Source organism: Amyelois transitella, chromosome 7 (genome assembly GCF_032362555.1).
Source record: "Amyelois transitella isolate CPQ chromosome 7, ilAmyTran1.1, whole genome shotgun sequence".
Taxonomy (NCBI): Eukaryota; Metazoa; Arthropoda; class Insecta; order Lepidoptera; family Pyralidae; genus Amyelois; species Amyelois transitella.
In genome coordinates, this window is record NC_083510.1 from 11,162,079 (window position 1) to 11,189,982 (window position 27,904).

Here is a 27,904-nt window from a genome sequence, read left to right on the forward strand (position 1 = left end):
AGTTATAAGTGAGACAACATGCCGTGACTGGTTTCGTCGCTTCAAAGACGGTGATTTTGATGTTGAGGACAGTCCACGTGAAGGAAGGCCAAAAACTTTTGAAGACGCTGAATTGATGAAACTGCTCGACGAGGATGCATGTCAAACGCAACAAGAGTTTGCTTTAGCATTAGGAGTAACTCGCCAAGCCATTTCGAAGCGATTGCATACCTTGGGAATGATTCAAAAGCAAGGAACATGGGTTCCTTATGATTTGAAGCCAAGGGACGTCGAGCGTCGTTATTTCGCACAACTGCTCCAGAGGCAGAAAAGGAAAGGTTTTCTTTACCGAATCGTGACGGGCGATGAAAAGTGGATTCACTACAGCAATCCAAAGAAAAGGAAGTCGTGGGGACTGCCTGGTCATGCGTCCACGTCATCGGCTCGGCCGAATATACACGCTAGTGCTGTGAAGGTTATGCTGTGTATTTGGTGGGACCAGTTAGGCGTTATTTATTATGAATTGTTGAAACCAAGTGAAACTATTACTGGGGAACGATATCGAACTCATTAATGCGATTGAGTCGAACACTACGCGAAAAACGGCCACAATACCAGCAAAGGCACGAAAAAGTTTTTTTACTCCATGACAACGCTCGGCCTCATGTTGCCAAACCTGTTAAAACCTACTTGGAAACGCTCAAATGGGACGTCCTACCCCACCCGCCATATTCCCCAGATATCGCGCCTTCAGATTATTACTTGTTTCGATCGATGGCACATGGTGTCGCTAATCAGGAGTTCCGTTCACATGAAGAAATCAAAAAATGGCTTGATTCGTGGATAGAATCAAAAGACGAACAATTTTATCGTGAAGGTATTCGTGCTTTGCCAGGAAGATGGGAAAAAGTTGTGGCAAGCGATGGAAAATATTTCGAATAGTTTGTATGTATATTTTTTTGTAGAATAAAATTCAGCTTTGAATGAAAAACAGCGAGAACTTAGTTGCGCACCACTATATATAGACGTAATTATATGTATGTATTTGTGTTTAGTGGACCCTGTATACTGAAGTTGACAGCTGAGAATTTATTTCGAATTACGCTATGATGAGAGAGGTAACTGTTTTCATATTCCGCTAATAGAACCCAGAAAATAGAAGAGTTAGAGAGTAATACAATCATAACAATTATCTTCCCAAAAACTTTAATATTAAAAAGTCCAAGGAACTCACTGTTGGACAGTCTGCATAACCTTCGACGACGTGTCCTTCAAATTTCTCAGGAAACTACCAGCGCCTCCTTTGATTGACGAAAACAATCCTCCCGAGTTCGAATGAGCCGAGGGGGGGTGTTGCGAGGGGTGAGGGGCCGCGGGAGGAGGGCGAGACGGCGGGGGAGGCCGCGCTGGCTCCGGAGGCCGAGAGTTCGGCACTTCCTGGCTGGCAGATGCAGGATCTTTGCTCGCTGAAAAAGAAAAAAAACATGTGATTCCCGCGCAAATTTCAAATATAGGACTAAAAGATGATACGTACATTGTTTTTCAGTCTGCTCATATGTTCATTATTCAAATTTGGAATAGTTATAGAATGCTAATTTTATTAGCGGCTGTGGATGAGTACTGTTTTGTAAACAACACCAAAAATAAGTGCTACGAAAGAATTTGCAGATAACTTCACAGAGAGGATTTGATTATTATTTTATTAAAGAAGTCCGCCCCGGCTTTCTTTGGTATATATAGAGAAACCCTTTAAAAGAAATTACCTACATCATAGTAAAAACCTGTTAAACCTATGCTGGCTATTCTAATTTTAATATTCTATGTAGATTAAACATGCTCTTCTTGGTTATTTTTTAGAAGTTGATCTTCGCTACAGATCTTTGTAATCTCTATTGTATAAATTCTGTAGCAGTCATCATTTTACATTTACTCGGAACATCTGAAGTGGAGAAAAAACTATTTCTTTTCTAGTCTAAATCTTACACTTTTAAGAGAACATTCTTTCTGACTCTTTTTATTCTGCAGCCAAAACAGTTTTTTCTTCTTTGAGCTCAGTTCTCGACCAGTTTATACCTAGGCAAGGCTTTACATAAAATATGTTGAACTTGTATTAGTATGCGTATATTGGTCCATCAGAGTTATTCTCTACATACATTTCATTCATAATTTTATTTACCAAAGTAAATTTTATATTTTGCCCGCCAATCAAAGCACGTTAGCACAATGTAAAATAAATGTACTAAATTAATAATGACTCATAAACTGTGGCCTTTGATATATAACTAATGACTAATTTAGTAAACCTTAGAGTAAGAGAATAATAGATGAGACATATAGCTTCTCAAGGTTAGCAAATACCCCACCAGTTTCTTTATCATGTAAGTTAATGATAAAAACAACGATATGAGTTACACACTATTTATTTATTTCTTAAATATCTTACATGTTGATGTCTTAAATTTCTAATAGTAACAAAAATATTGCTCGTCTATAAATTATATAACAAACAAATATATATCTTTTAATTTAGATTTCAAAATTTGTGATATTAAAACAAATCGTAACGCAAACAATATTGAAGTTAAAAACAACCAAATAGGCCTTAAACTATTAATATATCACAAGAAAAAATCAATTGGGTAACTATATAATAAATACTGCCATTAAAACTAATATAAATAGTATTAGATTAAATGGAAAACCAATTACACCTAGAAAGAGTAACAAAAGAAATTAAAATTATTTTCATTTGTGTGCACACTAAATGGGAGAATATTTTTCTAGTTATTTTTTTTTTTAGAAAAGTTATTGACAATATCCATTTCACCCTGTATTTTATAAGTCGAATTAGAAGCCATAAGTATCTTTAAAATAAAATAACTACTAAAAAAAACCTTTGGGAAAAAAAGGTATACTCGGAACTTATAGATATAAAATAGAAAATAAAAGCACCATAAGAACTTGTTGCTATATAAAAAAGCTGTCTATTCCTAAAACCAACGGATACTTCAAAATGATGTAAAACAAAGTAATATTTATTTTTATTAATAAACTATGAATAATATATTAAAACAACACTATGGTAACTAATTAATACTACGATGCGAATTTTGATTCGCATGTATTTGTACGTACACCTTTAACGATGGAATGCTTATACTGTTAACATTAAATAATTGGCTAAGTTCACTTTTTCTTAACAATTATTGTTTATATTTACCTGAAGGAAAAACTCATCTAAAAACGATCCATTATTGTTTTTCTGTATTTATTAGGATTATTAATAAAACAGTTTTTATCAGAAAATAATATTATATCATCCGCGTGACGGTGTAGTCTTAGGGCTATGTCTTGTAATAAAAAAAATGTTTTAGTGCTGAGCCGTTTTGAAGAAATTTAGTGAAAGAATAAAAGAAAATATGAAGAAAAAAAAATGCTAAATGACTGATAAGAATAACGCATAAGTGCGAAGGAGATAAGACTACTCCGAACAAACTGAACTCAATTTGCTAGCTTATTTTACATTAATTAATTAGAAGTAATGTGAAATTTGCTAAATAATAACTTCCTATGTCGTCTTGGAATACGATTATATTTCATGAAAAAAAAATATAATACTTAGCAAACTTAGCCAATTGCAAGAGTTATACTTTTTTTTACAAATTAAACAGAAAAATGAAAACCAAATATTCTTTCAATAACATCAGGAAAAAAAGTCTTAATCAAAAAATTGTAAAGATTCATACATTGAGATTTAGCTAAAATAATTTTTTAATTATTTTTTTTACTGCAATGATTTTGGTATCATAAAAATGCACTTTAATAAACACAATATGAAATGAACTCCTTGATATCTTAAAATTTTAATGCTATCAGCGAAACGAATGAAATGCTTAAGAAAGGTCAATTAATGCATGCCTTTATTAACTTAATTAGTTAACCCCCATGTACATATACATTATTAAACAAAAAATAAATGGTTTTGAAAAATACTTGATTACTATTAAGTACAATAGTAACGTAGTGTCAAACACAGTCTAAAAAACATTAAATTTGAATCGCGGAATGGAATGTTACGATTTATAAAATGGAGTGTTAGCTTGATTGAAAATCATCACTATTATTGTCTTGTTTTACAATGAAAAAGCCACAAATATATATAATAATTAAATATATAATAATAGTTAGATTCAGTCAAAAAATTGAATAATTTTTTTTATGATAGGAATATGTTCTGTGGAATTTTCAAGGAAGTCAAGGTGCGGCCACATTTTTTTTCAACTATTTCTTATTTTATTTTCACGTTTTTTTATGTTGATGATCAAAAACGTTTTTCTTATCACTACTGCATTCACATAGGCTAAATAACAGCGCGATTTCCGTATCGTTTATTGGAAATGAAAAGCCATCGACGATTCGAATTAAAAAGACTGAATCCAGCCTTAAAATATTTAAAGTTATTTGTGCGGACTTAGTATATAATCGTTACATATTTGTATTTATTCACATTCGTGGACAAAATAATCGCTTGCCCAACTTTTAATGTTTGAATACTTTTTTATACAGTTATTATAATTTAATAAATTTTTGAGTTTAAAGTTCAACGTTTACATAATAAGGCATAATATAATACTTAGGCGTATTTTCCATAGTGCTAGGCACAGACGAACTAAATTGAAGAGCTGGAATTGTTAACAATTAGTCTAAATGAAGACAAACAGTCCGAATTGACTCGTCTGTCTGTCCGATCAATGACACGAACATTTTATCATGAATCATCTTTAAAACTTAGATTTAATTTCAAATAATAATAATAAATCATTATTTTTGAGCAAATCAATGTACGAATACATTGCGAATGTCAAATATAAACTCTTGGCGAGTGTAAACTTGAGTGTGTTTACTTAGAAACCCACTTAAAATGTAATACTGTTGATAAATATTTGATTAGATTTATTTCCGATACTTTACAGTACTTAAACGTGTATTGCTGACTGTATAAAATAGGAAAAAAAAAATCTAATAATATTTCACTAAATGAACAATGTTTAAATTTATTGTTCGTGTGCACCTAGCACTAAGTCATAAAAGTTAAATACGAGGTTCTTGAGCGGAATTCTAGTATTGTCAAGGCAATTATAAACATTATCTAGTATCCATTTTGTATAAAAAAAAATTAAACATGTAAATACATTTAAGTACATAATTGTTTGAAAAAGCCAAGTCAACACTATAATTCCAATAAATAACAACAATAAAAATAAATAGGAAAGCTAAGACAATCTTAGGCACTAGAACCTGTTTACATGAACTAAGTTACAGTGGTTTTGGAAACATTTTAGCCAAAAGATAATAAATAATGTTCCCATGAATGAATCATCTTTTTTACTTATAAAGTGGTTATCATTGCGCAAACAACGCAAGTGAACTTTCATCGCTAAGTTCATCTAAACAGGTCAAGTTAAGACTATAACAAATTACAGTGCGAACAATAAATAAAAACGAAATACTCATCATTGCGAGCATATCCGAGTTAGCAAGCGGGCGGTGCCGGGGGCCGGTCTCTTGTGGCGGGGTCATTTAAATGAGAATACTATTGGGCACCCGAAAAAGTTGAAAACACCTAAAATGAAAAAAAAAATACGTGATATGCATAGGCAATTGGCATATGGTGCTAAAGGATGGAGACCTACGCCTTCAAAGGACACGAGTTTGTAATTAGACTGTAAGAATAAAAGATATTTTAAGATTTTCTAAATATTTAGACACTAATAAATGGAACAACATTCCATCTTTGAGCATGGCTGTAAAATAAATTTTTCTCTATATTTTTTAAATCACCATATTTCCAGCATTTTCAGAAGTCCATATTTTTTTTACAAATCGAATAAGTGTAATTAAACAAAAAACTACTTCAAATAATTGTTAATGAAACAAAGGCGTAGGCTTCCATACAGGACTAAACACTGGCATGCGATGAATGGCCATTCAAACGGAACATAATAAAGCATTTACTCTAAATTGTAAAGGGGCATGCACATACGTTCATTAAAAAGATAGACCATATTCGGTGATATTGAAAACAAGAAATGTATTTTATTGATAGGGGTGTAACTTTTTCAAATTCTATTGCTTAAAAATTTAAAAAAAAAAATATTGTCATTTTTTTCGTAGACATTGCTCTTTAGTTTCTTAATTTTGTTTTTTTTTGGTTGTTACTTTGTTAATGGTCGTAGGGTCGTTAATATTTAACAACATAAATACATTTAAACTATTAGTATTATATGTATACGTTCTTTAATAATTGTCTTAAACTATGTATTATATTTTCGTAGGATTTTAATAAAGAGTTCTTGAAAAAGTGGCGATGAATTTAAGTAAGCCCTTTTTAATATTAAAAACCACCAAGTGCATGTCTTATATTAATTTAGTTTAATCCATTTTAAAGGTAATCATTCAGTCGCCTTCTTTTCCATACAAACATTTCTCATAAGCGTTCGAAAATTATTAAATCCATTTAAAATTTTGACTAATTTACTAACAATTTCTAATAGTTATCTAGCTTATTTAGCCATTTACCAACACACCATCGACCTACTAATGCTATCTATCTATTTACCAATCATTTCAAGTTTATAAGACTTATAGATTGAATTCAAGGTAAATAACTCTGTAAATACTTCATCCTTACTTCGGATTAGTAACTCCATATCATATTTGGAGCAGCCTCTTATCTATCTGTTCTTATTAGATTTGATAACAATTCCTATAAATATGAGGTAAAGTAATTATAACATTCAGTTGAGGCCCGAGTCGGTTGTAAAAACCTTGTTGAAAACATAACAGCTTTACATCAACAGTAAAACGAGCGTCATTTTATTTCTATGTAGGTATAACCTAGATAATTAGGGCATTATATTTCTATGTAGGTAGGCATAGATAATTTTACAGGGTACGCCTTCACGATTGACACTTTGTTAAAACTCCTAAATATCTCGGGTCTAACAGGCCTTCAGATAAGTTATGACTTACATACTGTTTAGCGGAACGTCTAGCAAGACTCGAAGGTCAGCAATTGACATACTGATTGAGACAGGTTGCTAGCCCATCGTCTAAATCAAGAGTCAAGTTTGTAAGCCTTTCCCTTAATGGGCTTTAACGATCTGCGCGGGCAGAGCAGCTAATTAAGATAAAATAATTTATCTTATACAGTCCAACTAGGTCCTTTAAGCCTAGATATTTTTAACGCATGCATTATAATACTTTTACACCCTACATAGTACATACCTATTACACATATCATAATTAATTTAGTCACCGCATGACAAACGTGATACTGTCCTTTTTTAATGTATGTGCATAAGCAAAGTGTGAAGGAGCCAGTTATACATAATGAGATCTGTGCACGGGTCTTTATGAATATAAACGAATACGAAATTAGGAGTAACAGCCAAGGTTGGCGTGCGGGCAGTGAATTATATATGTCCTTGTAATTAATCCAAACCTTTGTGAGAATTGCCTTTGTTATTTTTTGCAGTGATTTAATTAGACTACCTAAGCCTTTAGAACACAGGTTACGTTTGTTGATTAGAACGTCATAGCCAAAGAGTTTATAGTAATCATATTAATGTCATGTCTTCATGTTAGCTGCACTTATTGAGACCTTGTGGACGCAACCTTATGGCTTATGGTCCTACTATGCCAGTAAAAATTAAGATTGATTCATCGACACCAGCCAACGTAAATTAGTACGCGCGAGTCCGTTTTTATGGAGCGAAACGTTTCACGTCATAATAAAAGCATAATAGCGATAGTTCTCCGCGCGATAAAAACGGCGTCGCGCGTGCCGCGCTACGGGGGTAAGAAGAAACTACCCAGGTTAAGAAGCTGCTGATTGGGAAGATTTTAGATTTTTCAACCCCACCCGCACGCATGCCAATGAAATAAAGATTAGTCACAAACAATTGTAAAGGTGAACCAGTGTTAATAAACACAAAATGCTAATGTTAAAAAAAAAACATTTTACCTTTTAAAATCCCTTTTCCAAATAAGGCCACGTACGTACAGTGCGGACTCGAAATGCGTATGAAATAAAAAACAAACTAGAACTGTGATGAATATACTCGTTTATTTGTCTAAGCTTCGACATAGTCAAAACTATAAAATATGCACAAAAAAAATAATGATGACATTATAACTAGATCAAATTTAAATCTTTACATTTAAAAATGATAGTGACTTCACTCAATTGAAATAAAATATAGATGATTCTCTAAAACCATCTATCACAATTTCAATGTGGACACGACTTACGTGTTTGTTCACTTGGCTTAAAAACCAAACTATATTTAACAAAAATAATCTTATTAGCGTCTCATCATTGGCTAATTAAATTTGCCATATGAATTATAATTGGCTAAATACGACAAGGAATGTATTTAAATTATCAGCTCGAAGATGGCGGATTTCGTCGTGATTTGAAGAAAATGGATAGTTAATGATACCTAATGCCACCCCGACTAAGGCTAAAAGTATGACCATGAGACTAATTAAATTGCCTCTGATCACTAGATAGCCGATATTAGACAACGTCCTCAACTTTGGATAGGTACATCTAGGTATCGGTAAACGAATTCAGATTTTTTTTTTTTTTTTCACTTTTTATTTTAAGAAGTTTGGATCCATAGTGATACCACAGTTAGTATCAAAAGTCTGGACAGAAGGCCTTTTATAAGCCAACCAGCGAGAAATCAATAAATGCATTATTTTATTCAACAGAATAAGTCATGGTTAGAGCCCTAGTTGCAAAATCTTGTAATTCACGAAATTGCATTGTCTTACTACAACAAAATAATGAAGGATCAATCCCAATCATGCATAAATTAATATAACTGATGAATATAGATAAGGCAAGGTAAGAAAAACTATAACGCAGCTATCCAGATTTTGGATCTTTGAACGAAATTGAAATCAATATTAATTAAATCTACTCAAGTCTAGATTTACTAAATTGTTTCCTAGACTTAGCCCCAGTACTCAGATAACCAAGGTATCACTAACCACACACTTCACAACAAACCAACTCTTAACCGCCATGGTCAAGGTAAACCTTTATAATATAAATCTAATACTTGTACCTCGTTCGTAACATCGTAATATTGTCAGGGAAGGACCGATCTAATAGTTTAATATACTATACATTTATATATTTATTTCTATCACACTTTTAAGCCGTAGACTAGTGATACACAGATGAAGGCCTATGTGACAATTCCAACCGGTGCGCACCAAGCCACCAAAATAAGGAGTTATAACCAATGGAGTTTGCATCATAAATAACATATGAACTCGTACAATGTGAAATGATGTTTAAAAATTTACTTTGTGAATTATATTATGGGAACTGGGTAAAATAGATATTATTGGTTTTTAATTAACTGTTTTCTAAACCACAAATAAGTCTGATGCATTGATAGAATTAAAAAAGACTAAAATACTAAACAGCACTCAATAATTCGCTAATTCATTCAATTACACCTTGGATAAATATTATGTTAAGTCATATATATATATAACCACTTGCAATATTGCTTGCTTAAATAAACTACACTCTTTTCAATAAAACTCCATAGGTTATAAGCTCCTTATACCCAACTGTTAGTGCATAAAACGATAACTACACCCACTAATTAGTTCTGATGTCTTTTGAAAATTAAATTTTGTTAATATGTAATGTTATATAAATATACGTTATATTCAGAAAATATTTTAGTATCTCAGGGAATGCGCTATAATTACGCCTACGTAAAAATGTATATATAGAAAATATTATAGAAAAATTCAGTTGAACTATATTATCTTTCGTACGGGCGTTAACTCTTACGGGAATGTGTCATGTATATCTCCTAATATATATGTTCAGGTTCTACACTTAGCGACAATTATCCTAAATCTAAAAATAATATGCACTTTTTAAATGCATATGAATTTTTGGTAATTATTATGTGATGAAAATTTAAAGACAGTTTGTATGTACGTGTATATACATAACAAAAGTAGATATATTTTTTAAATTATCCTATGTTTTAAAATTTGCCTTTAATCAGACTTCATAATAAAATTAAAGCTGTTTTAATGTTCACTTTAGAAATGCGTTATTCGTCTGAGCATCTTCACCTAAATGTTTAAAAAGTACAAAACCTAAAAAATAAACTGACAAGATAATAAAGCTTTTCAGCTTTGAAGCAACATAAGTTAAATTTTCCAATACCGCATTTAGATATAATAATAATAATAAATACCAAAGTCAAATAAATGCTATACTACCTTGGAACAATTCAACACTGCCTTACCTTTGGTGATGTTCAATTTGGTCGAAAAAAAAAACATTGGAATGTTTATTAATCTCACAATAATAACCTCTCCACAATAAAACGAACAAAATCCGAAAATTATGAAACAAAAAAAAAATTTGAGTGTAAAAAGTCAAAAAATACTTGACCATTTATAGCTCGAGATGCAAAATAACAAAACGATTTTTTTTTTCTTTGGGAGGGAAAAAAAGTCCGGATGATCGCGGACAAATGCGGATTTTCGCGTACAATTGCGGATATCACATCATACAACCGGGTGTCTGCCGCGTATTACGATATGGTAGTGTAATATTTACTTGACTTTTTATTACCTGGCGAGCTAGTGGCCACGGATTGTTCAACTTTTTTACGCTCAAATTTGAGTGGTTGCTTCAGGTTGACGTTGTTCGACTCCGCTATGGCCGCTAATCGTTCTAGGACACTGTTGATCGTCAACCGCTCTTCGGGATTCACCGTCAGGCATCCATCTGCAGACAAAGATTAGGATGTACAAACATACTTTAGTCTGACTGGAAGAGATCCCACCATGTGATAAGTCCGCCATTGCAAGTGATTTGTTTCTTTTATAACTATGTACTTACTATTTACTTGTAACTGTGTACATTTATATGCAATAAAGATATTATAAACAAACAAACAAACAAACAAACATATAGCCACATCTCCATCCCTTGCGAGTTAGAGCCAACAGTCTTGAAAAGACTGATAGGCCACGTTCAGCTGTTTGGCTTAATGATAGAATTGATATTCAAATAGTGGTCGGTTGCTAGCCGATCGCATAAAAGAAGCCCAAGTTTATAAATGTTTACCTTGGTCGCCTTTTACGACGTCTTTGGGAACGAGACGAAGTGGTCCTTTCCTTTTTCTATTGATGCCGGTAACCACACGGCACTTATTATTAGATTGGCAACAATTTGAAAATAAAAGGAATCTGAGTTTTAGTTTATTTTTTACTCTATAAATAAAATAACCTTCTTTACATACTCGAAATACTTTGTTAACAATGACATTTAATAGATAAGTGATTTATTAGCAAAATGCTTTGTCAATTAAAAAGATAGCAACATCCTCCATTAATAGTTTAAATTTTTTTATTGTTATATTTCTTTTGCGGTTCAGATTGCTATCTGTATTCATGATAGAAATAGTAAATCAATAAAAAAAAAGAAAACAAGTTGCTGTATTATGTCAAAAAAAAATTGTGTAATATACAGACATAATTCACTAATACTTACGAATAATATCATGAAAGCACTTATTCCTCTGATCGTTGGGGTTCAAATTGTAATTTCCGTTCAGTATTGCCAGTTTAGCTGAATCTTCGAAAGGGTGTTGCATGAAGCACAGAGTGTAGAGTATGCAGCCCAACGCCCAAACGTCTACCTCGTGGTCGATCTTCCTATTGTCCCAAGTATCAAGAAGTTCGGGCGCTCTGTACATGGGCGTCGTGAACTGCGCCAGCTGAAAAATCATCATTTAGTTAACACTCGCCGTGTGATTCCCGGCACCAATAGAAAAATAACACGACCACTCAACAATCTCTTTCCCATGGATGTCGTAAAAGGTGACTAAGGGATAGGCTTATAAACTTGGGATTCTTCTTTTAGGCGACGCGCCAGCAATCTGTCACTTTATACGAATCTCAATTCTAACATGTAAGCCAAACAGCTGATCCTGGCCTCTCAGTATTTTCAAGACTGTTTGCTTTGTCTACCCCGCAAGGTATATATATAGACGTGATTATATGATTATATGAATGTATGTATTTATTTGGGATGATAGCTATAACTAATTGTAAGAGTTCGTGGGGCTATTGACATGAGATCCAGCAAATAGCCGCTAGAAGATAGCAAGCTACTTGGTGGACGCTGATAGTCCAAAGGTGCCTAGCCGGTGCGCGTGCGCACACTCTTATATGGCTCCCGGGCTGTGAAAAGGGCGCCGAGGAGACGGCAGCGGCACGACGCCACACCTATTACATACATACATATAGTCACGTCTGGATCCCTTGTGGGGCAGACAGAGCCAACAGTCTTGAAAAGAGTAGTAGGCCACGTTCAACTGTTTGGATTAATGATAGAATTGAGATTCAGATTCAGTGGCAGGTTGCTAGCCGCGCATCGCCTGCAAAAAGAATCCAATCTCTTATAGGGCTCCAGGGCTGCGAAGAGCGTCGCCGGGGTGACCGAAACGGCTCGACGTCACACCATCTCTAAATCTTTAAGAACTCTATGGGTATCCTGAAATCTTTTAATAAGATTGCAAGTCGAATTGGAGGTAAGTGACATGTGCTGACACATAAAATGAAGGATTGAATTATATTGTTTCTAATAACACAGTGACTCGCCGCTTTTTACTGAATTAACTATTTCCTTTATTGTTTGCCGGTTGACTGGGAGAGATCCCTTCATGGGATAAGTCCGCCATTGCAAGTGATTTGTTTCTTTTAAAACTATGTACTTACTATTTTCTTGTTACTGTGTAAATTTCTATGCAATAAAGATATTACAAACAAACAAAGGATAAGCTAGCGAAATAGAAGCATCTCTCTTATTCTCTTTCTCTTCATTACATTTCATTTTCAGCCTCTGTCATTTGGACTACAAAATACAGCACGTACACACGACCTAAAAACACCTGTGACATCTGTAGCGAGCAAGTATAGAATAAAAATGCGCAATCGCAAATCATATTAGTTACCTATTACGTGTACTTAGTAACAATATAAAATCAGTGTTGTATTTGACGGCCTCTGTGGCGCAGCGGTAGTACGCTTGTCTGTGACACCGGAGTTCCCAGGTTCGAATCCCGGCCAGGGCATAATGAGAAAAGAACTATTTCTGTATAGATTAGGATATTTATCTATATAAGTATTTATTATAAAATATAGTGTCGTTGAGTTAGCATCTCGTAACGCAAGTCTCGAACTTCGAGGCTAACTTATACATACATATAATCACGCCTCTTTCCCGGAGGGGTAGGCAGAGACTACCTATTTCCACTTGCCACGATCTCTGCATTCTTCCTTCGCTTCATCCACATTCATAACTCTCTTCATGCAAGCTCGGCGGTTTCGGGTACTTTTGACCTTACCCTTTACCTTTGAGGCTAACTCAATATGTGTAATTTGTCCTGTATACATATATTTATTTATATATACATTTTGTATTGCTTACATTTTCCTCCAGCATGTTCCTCTGGTTGGCGCTCCACGAGGGATTCGGCGAGTAGACGTCGGTGGTGGCCGATCCGAAGTCACACAGTTTGATTGTACCTGCCGACAAGTCCTAACTTGTTTAGACACAAGAAAAAAAAAAATTCGAAAATGTAAGAAAAATTTTAAAATTATAATTTTCTTTATGTGACACGAAAATCGTTAATCATCCCTCCCGTAATTATCTCTGTTCCGTTGCCTCCTAGTCTAGGTCCAAGAGAATTTAGGTCAGGAAGAGACTTACATCTGACGATGGAAAACTAAAGCAGCTTTGTTTATCGTTGTCGTTGTCGGTGGTCGAATTGGTAAGGTAGCCGGTTAAAATGCGTGATGTGCAGAAAGGCACAGGTTCGAATCCCACTTCGGTCATGTACCAATGACAATTTTCGAAGTTATGTACATTCGATTGAATACTAACCGATGCTATTACGGTGAGGAAAAACATCGTGTAGAAACCTGCACATTCAGGCAACTGGATGTATAATCATGATCTATCCAATACGGGTTAGGTTCTCCAGCAAAGGTTGCCAGAGATCGGATGGGAGTCGCTTCGTGTTAAAACCTGACTCACCCAATCTCGGATCCATGGTCACAGGCATACCCCAGTCTCCTCTCCAGATTGGTGAGGATGCAACCGGGACTAAAGCCAGGAGGAAGAAGATAAACTTTTTTACTCACCTTCGCTAGATATAAGAAAATTTTCTAGTTTGAGATCACGATGCGCTATTGGAGGCACTTGGGCGTGCATATGCTGAACAGCCCTACACATCTGGTAGAATACCCTCAATATCGTCTGCAGAGGGAACGCCTGCCCTCTATTCTGCAAAGCCTCCATTAAACTGCCGCCAGTACACAAATCAGTCAACAACAAATATTCACCCATTCCATGGGTTGTCTTTGATTTATCAATAAAGGAAGCTGCTATGTATTTAATTATATTAGGGTGACCAGATAATTTTTTTAATATGCTAATCTCTTGAATTATATTCTTGTTGGCTTGCTCGTCGGCTGCCATTAGCCTTTTCAGGGCATATTCTGTGCCGGAGGACACGTCTTGAGCAACGAATACAAATGCAAAACCACCTGCAAATTTAAATTATGTTAATAGCTGGTCAAAAAAAGTGTGCTTTGAAGTGCATAAAGACATACATAAATTTTTAGATTCTTTTTCCTTCTCAGCGTTAATCTCTCTTCTAATCACTTTGGCATGCTATCTTCGAAGCGTCAGATACATACTAAATTCAAATCACGTCTTCATACCTTACAGGTTACACAGAGCTGTATGGCTTATTGATGGAATTGAGATTCAAATTAGGTATGACAAATTGCTAGCCAATTACCTAAACAAAGAATTCCAAGTTTATTAGCCTATCTTTTTTACGACATACATGAGCAAGCGTCGGATCTATGTATGTTAAAGGAAAATACAATTGACATCCTTCCCAAATTCCCCAACATAAGCATATCCTACCTCTCTTCAGGTTTCTCGCTATAGCATAATCATTAATTTCTTATCAAAGCCTAATTCTCAGCTCTATGACAAAGGCAAACTTCACCTCTCTCATCATAGCGTAAAATCTCTTTCTCAACATAGTATATCTCAACCCTTATCGCCACATTCTGATCATAGCATATTTCACATCTTCATAGTAAATGCCTACTCTTATTAAAGCATACCATCATAGTTTTATGCCCACCTTCTTTATAGCATTGTCAGGGCAATACCCAATCATGCCGCAGGTAATTTTTTTTTTTTTTGTGCATTTTGTGCATCATCATTTTTTTGTGCACCCTTTGGTACACTCTCACTGTCCGTCATAGCATAACCCAACTCCATCATCATTACACATGTCTACTCTGTCTTATCATAGCATATCTCTTCCCTCCTGACTTTAGTCCAGGTTGCATCCTCACCCCTGTGTAGAGAAGCCCAGGGTATGCCTTTGACCATGGATCCTCGATTGGGTCAGTCAAGTTTTTACTAAAAGCGACTGCCATCTGACCTCCGCAACATTTTCTGGGGAACCTGACCCATATTGGATTGATCTTGGTTACATTTCCAGTTGCCTGAATATGCAGGTTTCTTCAAGTTAACCATATCTCTTCCCTCATTACTGATAAAACTGCCTTCAACTCTTTTCATACTCTAAAGATATCATTTAAGTGATATTTGACCTAATGGGCAGTGTCAGCTTGCTCAAGCCAATTTAAACAAACATACATACATATTACATTCACGTCCATATCCCTTGCGGGGAAGACAGAGCCAATAGTCTTGAAAAGACTGAATGGCCACATTCAGCTATTTGGCTTAATGATAGAATCGAGATTCAAATAGCGAAAGGTTGCTAGCCCATCGCCTAAAAAAGAATCCTAAGTTTGTAAGCCTATCCCTTAGTCGCCTTTTACGACATCCATGCCATGCAATTGCCAATTTAAACTATATATATTTATATAAAAACACAGTAATTATAAAATGATCAGCTCCAAACTACAACAGCAAATGTTTTTATTGAGTAATTTTTATCATCATTGACTTCACTTATTGCTTAGTAAAATATATGTTTATCTATACCAATGTATTTCAGATGGAAATTTCTCCATTTTAGCTATCACATACATATCCCGTTTTTATTTCTTACAGGATAGATAGAGCCAATAGGCTATCTACAAAAGTATAACAAAAAATTAAATGCAATTACTTTTTTGCTTTTTAAATAATGTGCAAGTATCCTTCACAATTAAGGAAATAGGTACATTGTTTATAAATACAAAAATAATAATATAATAGACAGTTAGTCAGGAATATTTGTTGCTTAGGAAAAAAAGAAGAAATCTAAACCAAAAATAAAAAAAGTTGATTTAAAAAACAAAACAACACTGTTACCATTGTCATTGTGACAACTAAGTCCTCTACCAATGTTCACTGTTTCCTGTGTGACACTAATAAAGAGAAAGTTGTGTGGTTATGGGCTTTTGCACAATTTAATAATGGAGTATTTTTAATGTGATAGTTTTTATAATCTTATTATTTTCTATTTATTATCTTATTATTATATTATAGCTATCTAGCTATGGAATTCATAATTCAAATTGCCACTGCACTAATTTATATGTTTGAATTCAATCAATTTTATTATGGTTAAATTTAGCAGCAAAGATTATCGTCATCAAGTTTTTATTTTTTTATACTGTTTTTTGCCAGATGAATGAATCCGAAATGATATCTTTGTGTTAAATGGTTGATCCATGCCCACAAAAATGATAAAAAGTACATATGACATTTTTTACAAATTATGGAATAATCATTCTTATTAGACCAATCTGATGATTTCAGAAAATAAATTGACCTATTACAGCAAGAATGCACTGCAAATAATAGTTTCATGGACAAAGAAAATTAGCAAAATTATTAGGTACCTACCTACTGGGCCAATGAGAATGAGTACAACTTTCAATGTAGATCACTGTACAAGTAGCTTGTTGAGAAATTCTTACTGCAATTTATGAGGATAGACCTCATAAATAAAGTAAACAGATCATTATCAGTGACGTAGGTACTTACACGAATCGTCACATCAATGCAGCAAGTAATCAGTTACAAGTAGCAACATAATTAAAATATTGAAGGTAATTGAATACATTCATGACTAGAATTCGAGACCAAATATAAAAACATTTTCAATCTTCACACTAAAGCACAAAACAACGCACCATACGCCCCCAAATGCAAGTCGTATCGTACGCAAAAGATATCGTATCATTCAGTGGACTAAGAACGAGTTTTTTGTATTATACGCCTATATAGAACTTTCATCAAAATATTTGTTTGAAATTAAGAAAAAAAGTAACCAAATTATAGCTACAACATACCTTCTGCTATCACCTTTTTCACTCTTAGTTTCATGTTTCCGATTTCCACAAACTGACCAACAAAATCATTATCACTGCCGCCATTGGCACCACTAGAACTAAAGTAGCCCATGGCTGATTTAAAAACGCTCATTTTGAACTGATATTTATAGAATTAGCTTAATGAAATAAAGAGAAAAGTAAAATTTTAATCAGCACCCTATGCCTGGGTCCATTTTACGATGGCATAGAAAGGGGAATTGACAGAAAGAATGTCATTTCATTTCCAGTTTTCATTTTAGTCTTTGGTGCAAAAGGCATTAGTATATGTTGCCAGCGTAAAATTACCTTAAAATTTACGGTAAACAAAGTGTTTAAAAAGTATCATCACGTCTTAATTTATCCTTTAGTCACCTTTTGCGCCAGCCACAAAGCATATAAAAAGAAATACAAATGATTCGTATTCATCATCTTATTACCACACATGTCACCCCAACGTAACATCTTAGCGTGATATAAATATTTTATATTCTAACTAGCGACCCGCCCCGGTTTCGCACGGGTGCAATGCTGATTGTCCTAAAAAGTAAATGACAAAAAAATTTCATTGTGGGATATCCATGAGAGATAGACATATGCCATCATGGAGTTTTCTGTAGACCTTTTCAATGTGTGCAAATAATTTGATAAATCTTTATAATTAGGTAACGAAAAGTTGACATTGCTTATGACAGGCAAATATGGTTTGTTTTAGTTTCAAACGAAAATTGACGTGACCCCTCATTCATACAGGTAGGTCAATATCGTCAACATCAAGTAGATACTCTATGTATCGATTTGTTTCGCATTAATGTCTACTGTTGTAATTTATTTGTTTGTTATCATCGGAACTGATCAAGATAATTCATATATGAAATAATATTGAAGGTACCTGTACCACCATAAATTTAATATTTTCACTGTGAATTTGGATATGGGGAAAATAACTTTCAATACTGGCAATTGATGACATCTACCATAGACAATCGAACTTCTTTCTTCATGGTGACTTTACATGAGTTTAGTTTAATACGTAAAAACTATGTATTCGATTTTGTTGGTTTTTATCGATTTTATTTTCGAGTACTGTTGACATTTGCTTGACATTACAATTTTACTTACCTGTGAACTGGATTTGTTTATGGTTTATTTTGCCTTTGGCTAATATAGAAGTTTACAATTTGCGATTGTCCTCATTTCATTTTTGTTATTTTATTGATTTAAATTGGTTTTCTATGATACACCAGTCCAAATTTCATGCCTTAATAATTCCGGACTGATGTATATTGTTTATATCCGTCAAATCAACGATGGGCTTTGAAACCAAAAGATTTCAAGGTGACGTTGACGAAGAACTTATTTGCCCTATTTGTTCAGGAGTTTTGGAAGATCCTTTACAGGTTCGTGTTCGTGCTGTAATTTTTTACTGTTGCGAGTGATGTTTGTTTGCTATATTTCATATATTTGTTGTAGGCGCCTGCTTGCGAACATGCGTTCTGTCGTGCCTGTATAACTGAATGGATAAGTCGCCAGCCGACTTGTCCCGTAGACCGGCAGGCAGTTACAGCAAGCCAGTTGCGACCTGTTCCAAGAATACTACGCAACTTGCTATCCAGGTAATTATTGTTTCATAACATTCAGCCTGATTAATGTTATGTATGTGCACGGTTCTTTCCTGTTTTTTAGGTCAGTAAAATTTTTTGATTACTTTGTTTTCATAATTTCAGTACATTCCTAATTATCGGTTCAATTGACGACAGCAATAAAAAACTATAGTTATTCAACAACTGGCCTTTGCTCTTTAATATGTTTGTTGATGCTGCTCAGCCTCCATGGATCGACATGACTTGACATTTAGACAAATATTGTTTGACAAAAAATTTGACTGAAATGACCAATAAGCAAGACACACACCTTTAAAGAAAATCTGGTGTTTTTATTGTCACTGACCCACCAGACCCCTGACCCATTCAATGTTATTGAAAACAATGTTTATTTTCATTTCAGGTTGAGCACTCGGTGTGACAACTCAGTTCATGGCTGCAATGCAATATTAAAACTGGACTCCTTGCCTTCTCATCTTGCCGAATGTAAGTATTGTTAAATAATTGTAATTTTGATATAATGCAACCCAGGTTTACACCACAAAACACAAGACATTGATTATACACTCTTGTAATAGTTTCATAAGCCTTTTTGGGTCTTTTGACTGTACAGAATTGAAATGTGTGATTTAATAACTTTGTTAGGTATTGTCTACCACTACTAGCTGTTGCCTGTGACTTTGTATGCACTTCAATTGCTATATTTTTTTAATTATTATGCAAGTTTAATGTCTAAGCTATATTACTGCAAACTGTAATAAAAATCGATATGGTAGTTTTTATGTGATAGAGTATAAAACATACACATCCACACATCCTTACAAACTTTCGCATTTATTAAAATTTATTTAACTGTATTATACAAAATACCAATGAGAATTAGGCACAATAGACGGATTTAATGCTAGAAGCATTATCAACCAGTCAACCATTGGGTCTGCCAGTATTGATTATGGATTTTAATGAGGATTAATTAACTCATTGACTTGGTTAAAATTAGTGTTGATAACTGGTTGGATAATTTTTACAAATAAACTGGTTATTGTTTAATGCAATTCTTGTATTCCTCATTTTCATTGTTAGTTCAACTGCATTTAGTTGCCTTTCTGCTCATTAAATAAGTCAAAAAATATTTTAATACATATTTTGCTTTTGTTTTGTAATATTTTTATTACAGTTCCCTGTTAATAAGTTACAGTATAAGGCAATTTGGAAATTTCAACACCCATTTTACTTTATCAGTAATGTATTTTTGGGTTACAATTTGTAAGTAATGATTAGGTTTCCAAATTTTTTTTTCCAATTAGATTATTTTTTTTCCAATAAGATACAAAACTTTTACCCATGTTGTCATTTGAAAGTTAAATTGCAATGTTGAAAAAATTAAAGAAAACAAAAAGACACATTTTTTAAAAATTTTATTACTAACTGTATTCTTTTTTTTACACCTTGTAGTCCAAACATAAGCAAACTGATAATGTTACTCTACATAATTTGAAAATATGCTTGCAATAGATTGTTACATATACATATGGTCATGTCTATATCCCTTGCGGGGTAGACAGAGCCAACAGTCTTGAAAAGACTGAATGGCCACGGTCAGCTATTTGGCTTAATGATAGAATTGAGATTATGATAGAATAGATTGATACATACATACATGAATCACCTTTTTTACGGAGGGGTAAGCAGAGACCACGTCTTTTCACTCGCATTGATCAGCATACAATAATTGAATTCAACAGGCGAATACAACCCCAAGAGGCCGATGCCTTGCGAGAAGGGCTGCGGTCTTGTAATACCCAAAGACGAGCTAGCGGACCACAACTGCGTCCGAGAGCTGCGGGCCCTCATAGCGACCCAGCAAGGCAAGCTGACGGAGTACCAGCAGGAGTTGGCCGAGCAACGGCTGGTCATCAACGAGCACAAACGGGAACTGGCACTGTTGAAAGTAATTATTTCTACATTTTTTTGCATGTTACCAGAGAGTTTAAAGTGGCTATATGAAATATATTACGGTTTTGAAAAATATCAGTCAGTTTTTATTTTGGATGATTGGAAGATTAGTATGAGGGTTTTGAAAAGTTTTTCATTAATATTAGACTTTAAAAGAGGGTAAAGAAAGATAACTTTTATGTATTTAGAAAACTTACCTATATGCGAAGCAAGGCTTTTGATCTATGTGAGTTCGTTAGTGAGATCTCTCGCCAGTTTTCAACGTAAAGCCTTAATATACCTTAATTCGTTATTTCCTTCCCTCACTTCGATTTATTGGAGACATCTTACCGATTTATTGGAGACATCTTACCGAACAATCATTAACATTTTCACCTCTGTAAAGGACACCGTTCGCATCAGTGTATAAGTGAGAAAAAAAAAGAAAATCATTTTGGTGCAAAATTCAAATTAAAAAAAATTCAAAATTTTTATTCATTATTATAGGATACTCCATATCGCTTAATAATTGTCAAAACTTTAGTTTCACAACATTGGTTGACGTCATATAAATTACTTAAAAACTAAGTCTACTGCCGCTTCCAAGGCGTCATGGCAGAAGAAGCGGTAACAACCTGCACTGCTGCATTTTCTTTACCATTTCTCAATTCCAATTTGTGTAATAGTCATAATAGTAAGTGAGAAAAAAAAAGAAAAAATCATCTAAGTACCTTTCCTCAATTGCAATTTGTTTAACGTGCCAGGAGGAGTTCATGCGAGCCATGCGCGTGTGTCCATAGTAAATGTTAAAAAAGAAAAAATCATCTAAGTACCTTTCCTCAATTGCAATTTGTTTAACGTGCCAGGAGGAGTTCATGCGAGCCATGCGCGTGTGTCCATAGCAAATGTTAAAAAAGAAAAAGTCATCAAAGTACCTTTCCTCAATTGCAATTTGTTTAACGTGCCAGGAGTTCATGCAGGCCATGCGCGTGTGTCCATAGCAAATGTTAAAAAAGAAAAAGTCATCAAAGTACCTTTCCTCAATTGCAATTTGTTTAACGTGCCAGGAGGAGTTCATGCGAGCCATGCGCGTGTGTCCATAGTAAATGTTAAAAAAGAAAAAATCATCTAAGTACCTTTCCTCAATTCGAATTTTTGTTAATGTGTCAGGAGTTCATGCGGGCCATGCGCGTGTCGAACCCCACGATGCGCGCGCTGGCCGAGCAGATGGAGCGCGACGAGGTGGCGCGCTGGGCCGCCTCGCTGGCCCGGGCGCGGGTGACGCGCTGGGGCGGCATGATCTCCACGCCCGACGACATGCTGCAGGTGGTAATATCACCAGCTCGTCGCACCTTCTTACCTACTTCATATGGAGCCAGTGTCTATCACCAGCTCGTCACACCTTCTTACCTACTTCATATGGAACCAGTGTCTATCACCAGCTCGTCACACCTTCTTACCTACTTCATATGGAACTAGGGATGTAAATCGGTAATTTTACCCTGGTAAAATTCGGTAAAAAACGATATACGACGTAATTTTTGGTATTTTACGGTAAAACTACGGTAAAATTTGGTAAAAAATGTTTTAAACGTACTTACGTTGGCAAAACTTTAAAATACAGAATTGTATATATTTGCTTGCTTACTTGTTTACTCTGTTATGGATTTATAGATTTGAATGAAATTTTATGGAGACGTGACTTTTATGGATATAGATGTATGTATGTATGTAAATTCTAAATGTCGTAAACATGGAGGTAAAAAAAAAGTCACTCGTAATTTTACCGTAATATATATAAATTACCGTAAAATACGCGTATTTTACCGATGATTTCAGTAAAATTACGTAATTTTACAACCCTATATGGAACCAGTGTCAAATCAGCACCTCCTCCGGGAAGGAGGCGTGATTTTATGTATGTTTGTATGTGAGCAGTGTGCCGTGTGGTTTCTGGCACCAATGAAAAAAGAATAGGACCACTCTGTCTCATTCCCGTGGATGTAGTTATAGGCGATTAAGGGATGGGCTTATGGCTTAACTTGAAGAGAATGCCTTGTGGTATTAGGTCCATCTGTTCATAGTCCAATCCAGGGTCCATTGTCAAAGGCATACTGCAAGGCTGCTCTTCAGAGTGGTGAGGATGCAAGACTAAAGCCAGGTGGAAGAAGAATGCCTTGTGGCATTATGTATGTACATCCATTGTACATTTTACATACATTAAGATTCCATAAATATATTTTTCATCATTCCCAAAACCTGCATGGTATCAAATGACCACGTTATAAATAACTCCCATAAAGAGGAATCTTATTATTCTTATTTATCTTCTTTATGTTTTCAGATGATGATTAAAAGGAGTCTGTCAGAATCTGGCTGCCCGCCGCACATCATCGACGAGCTGATGGAGAACTGCCACGAGAGACGGTGGCCGCCCGGGCTGTCTTCCTTGGAGACCAGGCAGAACAACAGAAGGTGGGTAGATTTGTTTGTTTGTAAATTCTTTATTGTACATAACAAATTATAAGTAACTAGCGACCCGCCCCGGTTTCGCACTGGTGCAAAATTATAAATGTTAATATACATAAAAATCACTCTACCTGTTACAAAAAACCGCATCAAAATCCGTTGCGTAATTTTAAAGATTTAAGCATACAGACAAACAGACTAAAATAGCGACTTTGTTTTATAGTGATACATAAAAAAACATTAAAAATAACGACGTACAAGGGCGGACTTACCCCTTTGTATTTGTTAATACTTTTATTAAATGAAACAGGCACTCTACGCTTAACTGGAGCACTTTTACAATGTGAATGTCTTTTTGAAGTCAAGATCCTCAATTTTAAGGATGTAACAACGGCTTTTAAGACGCATTCCTTAATCTTGAGGATTTGTAAAGTTAATTATAATAAGTAAACTTGTAATTGGCCTTATATTCTTTTTGTTGTCAAATTACTTATGTTTTTGGCTGTAAGTTTTCCGAAAATGTAAAATAAAAATTAAAAAAAGAAACAATTTCTGTGATGTACTTTTTGTACTATTGTGCCAAGTGCACTCTACACTCGTGCAAACTTTTGTACACTTATTTAATGTTTCATGTACACAAATGAAAGGAAATGTAACTGCAAATTCTTATATTAAAACGAGAAAAAATTTGTAAAAAAATAAAATGTAATGAATAAACTTAAAATTTCTCGACCGATTTTGACGTAATAGCGTAGTACAGAAAGTAGCACATAAATAAGGTAGAATTTTTTTTTTTGACAGATTACACTGATTGAGTGAGCCTCGAAGTAAGTTCGAGACTTGTGTCACGAGATACTAACTCAACGATACTATATTTTATAATAAATACTTATATAGATAAACATCCAAGACCCAAGACAATCAGAAAAAGTTCTTTTCTCATCATGCCCTGGCCACGATTCGAACCCGGGACCTCCGATGTCACAGACAAGCGTACTGCCGCTGCGCCACAGAGGCCGTCAAAAATTATTCACTTATATATAGATGTTGCAAACAGAAATATACATACGTACATAAAATCACGCCTTTTTCTCGGAGAGGTAGGCAGAGACTACATCTATTCACTACACACTTCCTTCGCTTCATCCACATTCATAACTCTCTCCTATCCTATACATACATATATGATGAGCAAAATATTAAAATGACAATAATACTAACATGTAAAGGTGACACCAAAAATCAATGATTTTCCCATTATTATTACAGGTTATACGAGAAGTACGTGTGCAAGCGGGTGCCCGGCAAGCAAGCGGTGCTGGTGCTGCACTGCGACAACGCGCACGTGGACGAGCACATGATGCTGGAGCCCGGCCTCGTCATGATATTCGCACACGGCATCGAATAACGAGTGAACAGTTTACCACAAAGATATATGTCACTGGAGTCATCGTTATTTAAGAGATCTGGATCGAGCATGAACTGAGCTCATGGCATCCTATCATATACAATACAATATGTAGATATGTTGCTGGAGTAATCGTAATTAAAGAGTATCCAGTTTGGATCGAGCATGATCTGAGCTCGTGGCGTCCTATCATATACAATATACAATACAATATGTAGATATGTTGCTGGAGTAATCGTAATTAAAGAGAACCCAGTCTGGATAGAGCATGCAGTTTACCACAAAACATGTCGCTGGAGTAATTGTAATTAAAGAGTATCCAGTCTGGATCGAGCATGATCTGAGCTCGTGGCGTCCTATCATATACAATACAATATATAGATATGTCGCTGGAGTAGTCGTTATTAATACTACCCAGTCTGGATAGAGCATGCAGTTTACCACAAAACATGTCACTGGAGTCATCGTAATTTAAGAGTATCCAGTCTGGATCGAGCATGATCTGAGCTCGTGGCATCCTATCATATACAATATACAATACAATATATAGATATGTCGCTGGAGTAATCGTAATTAATACTACCCAGTCTGGATAGAGCATGCAGTTTACCACAAAACATGTCACTGGAGTAATCGTAATTAATATTACCCAGTATGGATTGAGCATGATCTCAGCTCATGGCATCCTAACATATACAATACAATATATAGATATGTCGCTGGAGTAATCGTAATTAATACTACCCAGTCTGGATAGAGCATGCAGTTTACCACAAAACATGTCACTGGAGTAATCGTAATTAATATTACCCAGTATGGATCGAGCATGATCTGAGCTCATGGCGTCCTAACATATACAATACAATATATAGATATGTCGCTGGAGTAATCGTAATTAATATTACCCAGTATGGATCGAGCATGATCTGAGCTCATGGCGTCCTAACATATACAATACAATATATAGATATGTCGCTGGAGTCATAATCATCATATCGAAAAAGTATCCGGAATACAGGTGAATCTGGACTCAAAATGATATCGGTCCATGGCATCAAGTAATCATACTGTTCACCGCAAATTACTAGGAAACTAAACTGAGTAAGATTGGTAGGTTTTATGATCGACCAATTCTTCAGGTTATAAGAACACTTTGTGTGAAAGAGTCGGGCAAGTTTCGGTGATACTATTTTTCCGCCGCAGCATTGAGGAAGCAACACAAACTTACTTTCTAACAAGAATTAGTTCTAAAGTTCTAGTTCGACCCCAGCGAAGATATACCATTTCACTCGAAAAGAAGTCTCCCAAAATTCCAGTTACGAGAAGTGATTAAAAGTTGTGGTTTAGTGTTGCTAGGTGCAAAAAATTTACTGTAAAAGACCAATGATTTTGTACAATATATACGATTGTTTGATACGTGTGTTGATGAAGTATTTTTTAAGTATTACAATGTTTTTTTATAGTGTTAATTTTGTAGTCTGGTTACTTGAAGACGCGCGTCGAATAGATGTGAAATGTGTGTAAATACATGTGGATAGCACGCCATAAAATGCAAAGCATTTGTGGTAGTGCTTTATATTCGATGACTGAAGAGATTTTGGCGGGAATACAAACGATTATTATGCTGTTTATGCTAATAATGATATGCTCTTTATGCTAATAATGGTCTGTTGTTGATAATTAAATGCTTGTGGAAGTGAAGAAGAAGATTTTATCATTGAAATTGAAAAGAAAGAAAAATATCATTGAAAAGAAAACAGATGTATAGCATCTAAATGACTGGACCATGACTAGAACTGATCCTCTGACTGATTACAAAATCCGATATCGTCAAGTTTGACATGCGTCTTCAGGTTGTAGCGGAGTAGTAACGGAATGTGAGTGGCGAAGTACACGGTAAAAAGAAACGAATTGTATTTGTTCGCTTATTGGAATGAGTATAATCTTTATGAACTATCTGAACTTGACGGAAAATTACGTTATTTTTCATTAAGGGTAGATGTAGGTGTTATCCCATCGAATGCTAAAAAAAAGGAAATTTTATATGATAAATATCAATAATCTTTTATTTAAAATTACTTAGTATCTATAAATACTGGGTGTTGATGACTGACTGTGTAACTGACAAACACGCCTCACTGAGGCTTATATAGTATTATGTAGCTTTGACAAATATTAATATGTAAGAAACAACTTAAATTTATTTTATTGAAAAATTAAAATGACGTGAAAAAGTGCCTGCAAAGGCCTATTTACTGAATTTTTTTTTTTTTATTATTAAATGATTTTGATTTTGACAGATACGGAAGTTTATTATGCGTAAGACGCTACAATTAGACACGTAAATATTATCTTACAATTTAAATATCTTCTTCCTAAACTAAAATAATTTCAGACAATTCCTCAGATAGTTCATAAAGTTGAAAGATTTGGTCTCTGTCTAACCCTCCGGGAAAGAAGCATGTATGTAGTTCATAAAGTTGGTTGGTGAATGTAAGTTTGTAACGATACTAATTCTTAGTTAAAATTGGAGTATTGAACATTCCCTATCGCAAGACTGGTTCTTACAACAAAGCTTCAAAATGTACTTTAACAGTTTCTTAATGTCTTTCTTTAAATGTTTCTTAATGTCTTTCTTTAAAGTAACGTGTCTTTAAATGAATGTACAGAATCATTTCTGTCCATTTGTAAAAAATATTTGGCCTATTGTGTTTGGATTATTCTTTATTTCACACATATTAAGCTTTGTTGAAAACCCAGCCTACAAAGGAACATTTTGAATAGGTTTATAAATGCCAGTAAAATGTTTTCTACATATTTTTTTTATAATCAGTGATGATCGAGTGCTGTGTTAAGATATAGTGTGTATTTTTGTTCAATATAAATCGTGTATTACTGCCTTTTTGAGTGTTCCAAAATTCCTGTATAACAAGACTTGACAATCAATTTAGTTAGTTCATAGTTTACATGTTTTGTTTGTGTTTTTTTAATTGGCGTTAAAATTAATATATTTAGCTCAATTGCAATTGAA

General features: G+C 34.5%; 2 protein-coding genes across 3 annotated transcripts in view; one reads left to right on the forward strand and one right to left on the reverse strand.

Moving 5' to 3' along the window:
- The window catches only part of LOC106130206 (cyclin-G-associated kinase), a 33,222-nt gene extending 15,511 nt beyond the window's left edge, over positions 1-17,711 (reverse strand). Inside the window, exons 1-6 of the mRNA XM_013328996.2 lie at positions 17,440-17,711; positions 14,245-14,649; positions 13,529-13,626; positions 11,588-11,813; positions 10,664-10,819; positions 1,214-1,445 (exon numbers count right to left, since the gene is read on the reverse strand). Of these exons, the coding sequence (XP_013184450.1) occupies positions 1,214-1,445; positions 10,664-10,819; positions 11,588-11,813; positions 13,529-13,626; positions 14,245-14,649; positions 17,440-17,572 (1,250 nt within the window). The 5' untranslated portion in view covers positions 17,573-17,711. The remainder of the gene's footprint in view (positions 1-1,213; positions 1,446-10,663; positions 10,820-11,587; positions 11,814-13,528; positions 13,627-14,244; positions 14,650-17,439) is intronic.
- Positions 17,712-18,592: 881 nt separating this feature from the next.
- LOC106130231 (E3 ubiquitin-protein ligase NRDP1) lies at positions 18,593-27,904 on the forward strand. 2 transcript variants are annotated; one of them, XM_013329025.2, is made up of 7 exons: positions 18,593-18,857; positions 18,931-19,073; positions 19,465-19,547; positions 20,807-21,012; positions 22,167-22,325; positions 23,341-23,471; positions 24,735-27,904. In XM_013329025.2, exons 1-7 carry the CDS (start codon positions 18,768-18,770, stop codon positions 24,871-24,873), a joined length of 951 nt encoding a protein of 316 aa, XP_013184479.1. In that variant the 5' UTR covers positions 18,593-18,767; the 3' UTR covers positions 24,874-27,904. The 2 variants fall into 2 exon arrangements, with proteins under 2 accessions (XP_013184479.1, XP_013184480.1); XM_013329026.2 differs by having other exon boundaries at positions 22,167-22,322.